Below are 11,963 nucleotides of genomic sequence, written 5' to 3'. Positions count from 1 at the left end.
TGCTTGAGTGTTCCTAACCAGGAGGCGCCAGTGTGCCAGTTATTGTTCGGAGCTACAAGGATTCAGTTCTTTTCCTCTGGCAGCGGTGTTGTCCCCCTTTAACCAGTTTCACGGACTTGGCAAACAAAAACTGACTGCAGGATCCTGACGACCAGAAAAGGCATAATGAGTCTCTTGTGAGGCAATAAGGGAGAGAGAAAGAGAGAGAAAGAGGAATGCCCAGTTCTTCAGACTGTCGTTGTAGTCAGTCAGATAGGTTGGTCACAGGTAGCGAGGGAAATGGCTCCGGAGTCGTACGAGCTCTTGATACCTGCTTTGAGTGACAGCTGGCTGTCTGGGCTCTGAGCAAGTGATGCAGCGATCTGAGCCTCTGACACCTGCATGGACAAAACAATAAAAACATGGGATGAAGCTCTTCCAGACAAGCTCGCAGCTCTGCTCAAAGTTTGTCACTTTGGCGTCAGCAAACCAAACCCTGCTTTACCTCTTCAAACTTCTTGGCTTTGTACTGATCTGCCCCTTTCAAGAAGTTCAGTAAGATAACATCACACAGAACCGTACCCTGTCCACACAGATAAAAGAAGTGTAATGAAAGCTGGCAGGAACAAGAAAAATACACTCTCTATCATCTTAAGACGGATCAAAAATTCCTACCAGTCCAACGGAGGTGAAGGCAGCTACCAAGTTGATCAGTGTCGGGATGGTGTCAAACTTTCCTGCCTGGAAGAAACAGGCAAGAAGAGATGAAGACAGGCCCAGACAGAAGTGCTCGCTCCAGAATGTTAAATAACGCTTTTATTTCACTTTTAAAACAGTGTTCGGCACATCTTGTTCGTTGCGGATATGATTTTGAAGAAATTATTTTAAGGGAATAATTCAACAATTTGAGAAGAAGATCATTCTCATGCTTATGCAGTAAAAATGAAAGTATGAAAGTACTGCTGTGGTTTTACAAGGGGCTGTGTGTGGGACAGGCTAGCTGTTTCAACCTGTTTTCAGTGATTGTGCTAAGCTAGCTAACCGGCTATTGGCTCCAGCTTCATATTAGATCTGAGAATCAAATGGATGTTCTCATCTAACTCTCTGCAAGAAAGCAAATAAGTGGATTTGCCAAAATGTCAAACTGTTCCTTGAAAGAGGTTCATTGTTTTTCCCAAATTACAGTAACACCGTCCACACTGTCCAGTGTGAAACAATTCATTGCATTATGGAACCTTTCCATATTTACACATGCAACAGTGTTGCAATAAAGGTGCAACCTCCAAAAATTGGTTAGAAATGTGGACAAACACACACACAAATTCCCAGGTCACCACAACTTCACACAACTCACATTGCCAGTGACCATGACATCGAAGCGGATTGCATACGCTTTGTGAAGCGTCCGGAAATCAGTCCCATTCTCTGTCTTGAAGTATTTGGCAAATCTGCATTCAAAGAGAAGAAAAAAGTGACCAACGTTTGAGAAGGTATGAAAAGACTGAGCAGCCGTCGAGGGGAAAAATCAGCCTCGCTACCTGAAGTTGTAGCCTTTGGAGATGGCATTCTTGGCAAACGGTGCGTCGAGTCGAGTAAAAGAGTACTTGGGCACGCAATATTCAATGTTCAGGTCCAGGTTACACTTCCACTGAATGTTTATTCCTATTTCTCCACCCTGAAAGAGAAGGACGAGGAAAAGACAGTCTTACCTTGAGCTTCAACACCCATAAACAGGGGCGTAGCTACAGACAGTGCAGACAGCGCAACCCCACCGTATCACCAGCGGGCCCCATCTGATAGCAAGTGGGCCTCTCGCAGAGCTGTGGTGGAAATGCGCTCCCATTCACTATCTCCCAACCTTTACTATATTTTCAATGAGAGATCAGTAAAGTAAAAGTAAAGTATAACAAAATTATAGGCTTATTCTACATACAGATGCAATGATGATTGCTGGGTAATATGTTGTTGTCCAATCTTAAGTGTTGGAGGTCTTATGATAACAATCAAAGTTAAGCGTGCTCAGAGCGCAACACTTTAAATCCTGAAACTGTGAACTGTTTTTCTACGCAGTGCAGCCAAACAGCAGCTAGGAACAGACAGCGCAGACCTCCACATGTGGACCGATGTTCTGCTAGAATTCACTGTTACGATGTGAAGGGAAACGACCGAGACAATGAGAGGAAGAAAAGGCGAGATACAGACTTAATGTCTCTGATGAAGGATTACTTGTTTTGCTGTTGTTCAACAATGAGGAGCAAATTTATAACAATTTGTGTGGTTATTAAATTTAGTGTGTGCGGGGGAGAAGCAGCAGCACTCTGACAGCATCTGCTCCAGTAGCAGGATCAGCCCATTGGAGAGCGCAGGAAGCAGATCGCAGCGTGATCCTGACAGCTGTGCAGATATTTGTGCTGCTTTAATGCATAAAGTTAATGATTTGCAGGTCGAACTGCGTGCAGGTGTTGATTAATATGTATTTTTGTTGGTCGGGCAGGTGGGTTGGCTCTCATGATGGGTAGGGCGAATGCGGTAAAAAAGAAAAAGAAATAATCTGGGAAAATAATTAATAATAATAACACGTATTTTCAAGACATTTGGTTCTAGAAGCTCAGTGATGTCGTGACTTTATTCTCATGGCTAGTTGGTAAACTGCCGTAGCTGGGGAGCTAACTGCTGTAATTCCATCCAATGAATTGAATTGGCGGCAAAATGTCACCATTTTAAATGCTGGTGTGACCAGACATGTGCTCAGATAAGGTAAGGACGGTGAGGATGGGGTCCTTGTTTACATTCTCATGTACCCCTGAAACTCTTTGACATTTTATTCACATTGGGTTTATCCTTCATGAAAGTATAGTCCCTCCTCCTCTTCCCATGCGTGTCTACAGAACGGGCACTTTGTGCGTAGTTTCCTGTGCAGCTACAGCATTTCAGCCTTGAGGATGAAGGAAACTTTAAGGGAGAAACAGCAGGAAAGATGAAATAGAGGATAGATCAGACCTTGTCTGCCAGGCCAGCCACACTCTGCCCAGTGTAGTTCAGCACATCCCCCACACGAAAGATGGGGCAGAAGGGGCTCTTCTCCGGATGGTAGGTGCACTTCTTGATTTCGTCAGATGTCATTGTGGAGGGGAAGTTCCCTCTGTGAGAAAATGATTTCATGTTTATGATTATGTGTGTGATTATGTCACATTTTCCACTCCTCAAGTTACTATTAATTAAATTAGATAATGTGTGTGTGTTTGTATCTGTATGTGACCTACCTGGTGACATCGAAGAGTGGAAATCGGACACTGTTTTTGATGAAGATGGTGAAGTTGTTCACATCCAGCATCGGTGAGCTGAGGACCGTGTTGACAGAGAAGGAGGAGGGAGGATGACAATCGAGGCTTTCAGTGAGGGAAGTGTCATCTGGTGCACATGCATAACTCTGTGTGTGTGTGTTTATTAATCTTACGTCTTGACACTGTCATTCTCGGTTGGACACCATCCTTCAATCTCACACTGACCCTTGGAGTCATTCGAGGGTTTAAGGCAAACACCTGTTATCACGCCTGTTGTGTGAGACAGAAAGAGAGAAGATATGTTTTGCTGGCTCAGAAATTCTCGGGTCACTTCAAGAGAGACACTCGTCATTTTTTAAATGATCTGGTTTTTGGGTGCATACAGCAGCAGCCATCACTTGCAGAGTGTGTGACTTTGGAAAGATGCAACTTCCTTCCTGATCGTTATCTCATGCTGTTTTGCTATTTTTTGCATCACTCTTCCACCTGATATCTTGCCTTCACCATCTATACTGTGTTGGTCACCGGAATCAACAATGATCCATAAGACTTACCAAACAACGTCTGGTTCGTGAACATTAAAATATGGCCAGAAATTTGTTCCTGATGGCAACATACCATTAAACTGAACAAAACCTGAAGGCTTTGTATACACCTGGCCTTATTTTATATATATCCAATATGTATAGGATTTGAACATTTCATTCTTGGACCTCATCTGGTGATAGTATCATGAACATCTCCACGTAATGCACGCCGCTGCTCCTCCCGCCATAAATATGATGCGGTCTACGCCAATTTTCATTTTAAAGATGCAATATTGCAATAAAACTCTCTGCACATATTAACTTAAAAGAAGGTTTTGTCAGCCTGATCAAACTCATGAGAAGTTCTAAGGATAATCTGGTTGTTTGTAGGTTTGTAAAAAGAATATATATAAAATTTTACTACATTTTCACACATTTTTTGATGTTACACAGTCCCTTAGAATTTAGCGTTCCATATTCCTTTTCCTTCAGCAGTCTGCAAAAACTGCCTGAGGTCAAGGCGGCTTCACACAATTTCAGCTTTTCCGGGACTTCTCTTTCACATGGTAACGACCCTGCAGGCGTAAAATCTGACTTCAAAGAAAGACTACTGCACTAACAGAAGCGAAGGTGGTATTTCTGATCTGCTTTGATCAAGAAGCTGAACATTTTCAGGGAGACACTGTAGCAGCAACAGAAAGACAGGCGGGCTATCAACCGCTCAACTGAAGGACTGCAGTAATGTAAAACTTCTAGCAGAGGTGATGGAGACATGGTGGAGGGAGGCGGCCGATGCATCAGAGAACTTTGTGTTTTGCTGGACTTCGTGTGTGTTACACTGACTGAGCGCTCAGCTTCTTCAGTCTATTTGTGTTTGGAAGAGAATGATAATGAGCGTACTTGGTAACGTACTTCAGGTAACACCGTGACAACATCTGCTGTAATGACGCGAGAAGAAGGAGTTCGACTCACCGTTTGAAAGGATGGCACCGAAATGCTTTTGGCAGTCTTTATCTGTGTCACAACTAAACATCTTAACAGACTGAAACAAACAGAGAGAGAGAGAAAGAGAGAGAGAGAGAGAGAGAGAGAGAGAGAGAGAGAGAGAGAGAAACTTAAAATGTGACATCATGAATACTATGTTTTAGTTGCACAGCTTGTGTAGAATTGCAAGAGCAAGAGAAAGCATCCTGACTGGAAACATCACAAACCAGCATTGGATGTGCACAGCTCAGGACAGGAGGGCTCTGCAGCAGCTGATTAAAATCACCCAGAACATCATTAATACCCACTGATGGAGCGGCAGTGATATTGGTGAAGTGAAGTGCCTGTGCACTCCACCATAAAGAACAGTTTTATATTTAGGACTTCTTATTTATTCATCCATTACTACCATTTTTGTTTAGTGAGTCATATAAACGGACTGCAACCAGCATTTCATTTTCCAACCATGTGTGGTGAAACGATAAATAAACAAGCCTTGTACCTTGTACCTTGTACTATAAACCAGCTGGTACCCTAAAGCTGATCGGTAACCAGATACTTCAGCGTGCTCACCTCTGCGCATTTTCCTTGGAACTGATTTTCGGTGAGGATGACTTTGGTCATGATGCAGAACACACCTGCACCCTGAAACACAGCGGGACAGTGGGTTTATGTGATGCTACACGGTGGACAAAATGTGCCTCATGTAGAAAAATGCTTAAAAAAAAGAAACACATCATTACAGTTCTGCATCAACAATGACATTATCAACTCACACTGACTACAGATACCGACTCGCTGATACTTAACACGCACCACAAACCACCAAACCTTGAATTCCCACCTGAAGGAGGTTATGTGTGTAGTCTGTCTGATCTGTGCTGCAGACAAAGCATTTCACAATGCAACAGGATGGATGTTTCAAAGAAGCGGTTGCACCAAAGGTCAGAGGTCATGCTTGTATCTGCGTGTAGGAGTTAACCAGGTGTTATCAGGGCCACACACCTGTTGGGGGAAGACGTAGTCGGCCACATCCATCACACGGCCGTTATGGTAGCCAAAGCCTTTTACTTTGGTCATCACGGAGGACTCGACGCCGGTGTCGGTCACCTGATAAGCTTTCTCATGGATGAATACCCAGCTGCGGGACAAAGGACGCAACACAAAAGATTTAACAGCAGGTCAAGAGTTCGGGCGAAGAAGTGGAGACGATGAGGCGTCTCGTTTCTGGATACAATTAACTGTGAGGCTGAAACTGCTCACACACATTTCAACTCTTTTCATGTCAAATTTAGCCTTAAATTAGCTTTCATGAAAAAGAAAAACTATCATGTCGGAACACATTTCCTGTCCAGGACGCTGGAAATTGCATCTTGTACAACACAGATAAAATATTAAAGCATCATTTTATTTGGAAAAATAAAAGAATGGAAAGTAACATCAATATAAACAAATGTAAGTGAGGGTACAACTCTTCTTAACTTCTTCTTAAGTGGATGCTTGTCTCTTGAATGTAATGATACTGCATGAGTGATCACCACAAGACTATAAAAACAGAAAAGTATTCATGAAGAAATTTAAAACAAGTGCAAAAAGTCTGATGCTACCTGCAGATTTTTCACTTGATAAATTATTTTTCATTAATCTACGATCAATGCCATTTAGCTGGATTTTGGCTGAGGACCTTTGCTGCACATCACTAACAGTATAAATTTTGTGCAGCACTCAAGTAACTAAATACATTTACAGAGGTTCTGTACAATATTTAAAGTATTTGTACTTTAATAACCTATTTCCATTTTATGCTACTACCTCCACATCACTACATTTCAGATGGAAACATACATTTTACTCTGCATTTTACATGTTCATGCTTCAGCATTAATCCTCAAATAATTTAATATCTAATAATGTAACACTGAAAGAGGCCATTCTTCTGCACAATAAGTACTTTTGCTTTTAATTCTTTGATTACACTATGCTGATAATGCCTCCTTTTTTTTACTGAAATGCAATTTTGAAAGCAGGACTTTATTTTACAGTATTTTTTGCGTTGTGGTATCACTACTTCATGTGCTGTTTGACAATTTATAGTAGACGGACAGATGCAGGACATCACAATTACTCACACAAACATGAAAGTCAAACACAAATCACTGACCCGACAAAATATGTGATGATGAGCAGCTGAACGATCCGGTTGATGATCCCCACAGACCAGCTCTTCACCACCACAGACTTGGTGGTCTCGTAGGTGAAGAAGTCAGTGATGCAGCCCCACACCAAGGAGCCCATGGCTGCTCGTCAGTGCCAGTCAGAGAGGGGTCGGGTCCTCCTGGGTCTGAGAGGAGAAGTGCCGTCTTAACAGGTGCCTTCGGAGAAGTGTGGTGGTAAACCTGAAAGTGGAGAAGCTCGCTCCTGACTCTGACAAGAAAAACGTGATTTTCACACTCCCTGCTCGGTGTGGCCTGTGTTCCTCTGCTTCATTAGATATTTGATGGTCAGACCTCACTGCCTCTCTCCTCTGCCTCACTGTCTTTGTTTCATTGGTTTATAGTACATACTGGACCTCCCCTTCCGCTCCTCAAACGAGTGAGAGGAAAATGTGAAAGTATCCCTCCCTCTTTGTCTTGCCTTCTTCACCACAAATCCCCATCTCCCATGCCTCCTCTCTCTCTCCATCTCTGGCTCATTCCAGCTGTGTACTTCTGAAAACAGACACAATTATTCAGGGACTCGAATCAATATCCCATTTATCTATTTCCATTTCGGTCCAGACACATTTCTGACATCCTCGCAGTGGGTTTTTGACACTTCATGGATGCTTAGTTTAGGTTCTGGTTAGTTTATTTATTGGTTTGTTTCACAGCGAGGCTCTTTAACAGGCGTAATGGGACAGAGTTTGTCACAAGGTTAGTTTTCATCAGTTCACTCTGGTCAGATGTTGCACAGGCTTCCAAAAGACTGTTACTTCAACAAGACACATGTATATTAGTTTACTGTTACATCAGCTGGGTCCCTTGTGAGGTTTCCACCTGAGATGAAGCCGTTTTATGGTTCATGATGTTTTTGTTAATAAATCTGCCTGACCTTTTAACACATTCCCTCTTACAAAGTGAAATGCTGTTTTTCAATGTGCAATTTGGTGTCAAAGATCACTTTCCTTTCCTTCATCCGTTTTAAAAAACATCTGTTGATACGCTGTGCAAAACATAAATAAAACAGAATGTGAAAATTTGCTAATCCTTTTTGGCATATATACAATTAAAAACAATACAAAGACAATATGTGTAATGTTTAACATCGTCAACCTCATTGATTTTTGTAAATATCTGCTAATTCTGAATTTGATGCAGCAGCACGTTTCAAGCAAGTTGGTAAAGGAGCAACAAAAGTCTGGGAAAGTTGTGGAACGCTCCAAAAACACCTGTTTGGATCATTCCACAGGTAAACAGGTGATAGTATCATGATTGGGTTTGAAAGGAGCATCCTGGAAAGGCTCAGTCGTTCACAAGCAAGGCTGGAGCGAGGTTCATCACTTTGTGAACACATGAGTATATAAAGGAGATTACGACATGGGCTCAGGAACACTTTGTAAAACCGCTGTCGGTGAACAGCTTGTGCACTTAGTTACAGCTTTTACAGAACTGTGGCAGCAGTGTGGAGGCTGATAGGATGAGCTCAGTCTTTTTGTATGAGTGCATGGTCCTGTTCAGAACATATCTGTCACAATTCAGTACCAGGACCAGAAATGAGTTGCGTAGCTACTCAGTCACTGCAAATTAAAGTCTTTTTGTTCGAGATCCAGGGTGAAAAAATCTGTCTGTCCACTGTTGACCAATTGTGTTTTCACATTTATTCTGGCTCACGAAAAAGTGCCACATTTTATAAATACATGTGAATCAATAAATTTTATTCATAAATGTGTCTGAAGACCACTGATCGCACCAACAACCAGGAGCATTTTCCATGTTTAACACAGATGACACTTCGGAGGCCAATCAGGACAAAGTTCATCTGACATCTGTTCACGGCTTCTTGAAAGAAGCTGTTAAAACTTTGACGTAACTTTAAATGCAATGACAAATCCAAACGCTCAGCGTGTCTTAATCAAACATCATTTTGTCCATTTCTGTGCAACAACACTATAGGACAAAGAAATCTGATTCGATACTTACAGGCGCCAAAAACAGGCTTGAGTTTAAATGCACTGCGATAAATTACAAACCGTGGCATTTTTGACAACTGTGCAATAATTGCGACATTTGATACGACCACTTCTCAATACACTCACAAGCACCCACAGCATCAGCCTCTCGCATCAGGGAGATAATGTAATAAAGCAATGACAGTGTGTGTGTGTGTTTGTGTAAATGTATGTGCCAAGAGACTATGTCATTTCTTAAGTGGGTCCATTATGTTCGTGGTCAATTAATGGTAACCTAATACAAGACACACATGAACACGCATGCACGCTTCAGGCGTACAAACAAGCACACAATCTTTCGGGCTGCATGTGACTCTAACGTTTATCACTCAGACGTACGCAAGCATTCCTGTAATGGCCAATGATACCGTGAAACCTATACATCTGCAGATATGAGACGCAGTTTGTCAGATCGTAGATGCGGACATGAGGGAGTGGAGGACTGCCGGATGGATTTCTTTGTGAAAGGGGAAACCATCAAGACAGTGATCATCGTTCAACAGGAAAAGCTCTATGTAAACACTGTCACGCTCAATCCATCTTTGACCGCTGCATTTAGGACATGCCAACACACAAACACGCCGAGATCACGTGAACACAACCTCACCCATAAACACACCACATGAAGAAGAGCCTCAACGGTGCTGTTACACGTATATTTGCCAAACAAACATAACATTTTGGCTGGCGGGATGGCAGTGTGTGACAGTCGGTGCATGGACTGCAATCAACTTCGTACCGACATTCATGCTCCCTGGTGGATGAATCTGACTTTGGGGATCCCCTGATTTTTCCCTGTATCCTTTGCATCAAGACAAATGCACTTGTTTTTAGTCTGGCTGCACTGCTTTCATGATAACTGTGGCTCATTGAGAACCAGATATTTCTACTTGATTCAAAAATCTTCCTGTTCTGCTGGCAGAAAACATTTCCTCCATTTTATTGCTTTTTTTTCTTGTTTTTGAGAGCTGAGTTTTTGCAGTGCAAACCATGAATTCTTATTGGATGGGATTGTCTTTATTATACTCTCAGGGTAATCATTTTGATGATCCCCTGACTTTTTTCATCGAGCATATTAATCAGGGCAACATCATAATTTATCAAATACTTTTTTTGACCAAGTACCTGCAGAACTATTCCCATCAGCCTCAGCTGCACTTTGTGTTCACTGTTATTCAACTGTTGGCATGCTAACAAACTAAGATGTGAACATGGAGAATGTTAAACCTGCACATTAAATCAGCACATTAGCATGTCATTGTGAGCATGTTAGCATGCTGACATTAGCATTTAGCTCAAAGCGCCATCTCACAGATATGTTGGCATGGCTGTAGAGTCTACAGTATAGAATTTTGTTTTCCCAGACTGATTCAAAATAAGAATTAGAAAAGAAAGTGCAGTAAAATTAGCGAAAGTGAGGACACAGGGAGATCTTAAAGCAAAAATCAATTCAAATGTTGCAACATGTAAATGACAATAAACACAATCAATCACTGTCAGGACATCTGGTCAGCCTTACTGCAGCAGGAGGAGTACCTTATCATCAAAACCAGCACTGTCCAAGTGGAAGTGAACCACACATCCGGTAGTGTTTGGCTCTTAAAAACCACACTGTTCAACCCTAATATAGCAGCCCTTTTACAAACCGCCGTGTACTTAGGCCTCGGCCTCCCGTTTGAAACCACTGTCTCTCAAACATTCACCAGTGTCGCCATCCAACTCCCCCCGATAACACACACTCCCAAACCACCTTGGCTGGTTAAATGGGTTTGATGTGGAGCAGCAGTGTGGACAGGAATCCTATGAGAATTCCTGGAGGAACACAGCAGTAAGAGCTTTTGGTCTTCATCTGCTAGGTGGAATCTCCCTGAGCCGCAGCACCATTCCTACAGTGGAGAGCATCCTTTCATGCCGCGAAAAACAACAGTAGGATTTATCAATGAGTCGTTGCACGGAGAGCTGGTAAAAATCTGGAGAACGGTCACTGACACTGAGGTTCAATTCAATTAATTCTTTGGGCGTGTGGTTACTGTTTGATCACTATTAGACTGGCTGAAATCAGCTCTTATTTCTCTATGCAAATGTATCCATAACGCACATGCATGGAAGTGATGGAAGCAGACCACCGTAAAGAAAAATCATTGCCATGTAGAGCCAAAAACACCACAGGATCTGACATACTGCAGGTTTAAATTTCAAAATATACTGCAAGTTGCTGTAGACTCTTGCCACAATAGGCCTTTTTCACAGCAGACAAGTGGACTATTTGTAGTAGGAAAAGCGCAAGCGCTACTAAAAACAGACACTGGCCAACAGTGTCGAGAAAAGGTCAAATCAGCCAAAATAAGTGAAAACACTGACAGTAGGGGGGTGTAGCCTGCAGCGCCTCATTTTATTAATTTAAACACAAGATACTTGTGCTCAAAAAGAGGATTCATTCTCAGTGAGAACCTTGGACCCCTAATCTGCCTCTATACATGCCAAAGAGCAGTGATTCCTAACACGTCTCTGGGGGTCATCAGGTGGGTACCTCCCTTTCAACGGTGTTTCGCCTACTTAGTCCCACGACACCTCCAGGAGGCTAGGCGGTAAACTCAGGCATCCCAGAGTCACCCCCCCAGTGCCAGTTCACACTGCTCCTACAAAATCCAAACAGCACTGCCACGTTCAACTGACCCATAACTGTTTAGGAGATGCTCCAGGTAGTGGAGTGGAGTGTAGCTAATGCTAATGCTAAATGCTAACCACTAACTGTTAAGAATAACAGAAGACAATACAGTACCGATGCTACCATTTAGCTAATGCTAACCGCTAACTGCTAAGAACAGAAGAAGACAATACAGCTAGATTCACCATTCACCACCTACCTAAAAATGTATTTTAAGTTGCTGCTCTCTATTATCAAGCAGCGGTACGAACAAGAGGTTATATCAAGTAAAAAAAAAAAAAAAAAAAAAAAACAGCAAAGACAGGATTTATTAA

General features: G+C 42.3%; 1 protein-coding gene across 1 annotated transcript; it reads right to left on the bottom strand.

The window, feature by feature from the left end:
- Window positions 1–78: 78 nt before the first annotated feature.
- p2rx3a (purinergic receptor P2X, ligand-gated ion channel, 3a) lies at window positions 79–7,069 on the bottom strand. Its single transcript, XM_041944635.1, has 12 exons — window positions 6,936–7,069; window positions 5,780–5,915; window positions 5,348–5,419; window positions 4,763–4,832; window positions 3,437–3,533; window positions 3,243–3,320; window positions 2,980–3,121; window positions 1,518–1,654; window positions 1,334–1,427; window positions 655–720; window positions 485–562; window positions 79–377 (listed from the first exon to the last, which is right to left on the bottom strand). Exons 1-12 carry the CDS (start codon window positions 7,067–7,069, stop codon window positions 249–251), a joined length of 1,233 nt encoding a protein of 410 aa, XP_041800569.1. The 3' UTR covers window positions 79–248.
- Window positions 7,070–11,963: the final 4,894 nt, after the last annotated feature.

This window comes from Chelmon rostratus, chromosome 9 (assembly GCF_017976325.1).
Source record: "Chelmon rostratus isolate fCheRos1 chromosome 9, fCheRos1.pri, whole genome shotgun sequence".
Taxonomy (NCBI): domain Eukaryota; kingdom Metazoa; phylum Chordata; class Actinopteri; order Chaetodontiformes; family Chaetodontidae; genus Chelmon; species Chelmon rostratus.
Note: the sequence above shows the minus strand (reverse complement) of the source record. Positions and strands in the feature narration are given on the sequence as shown.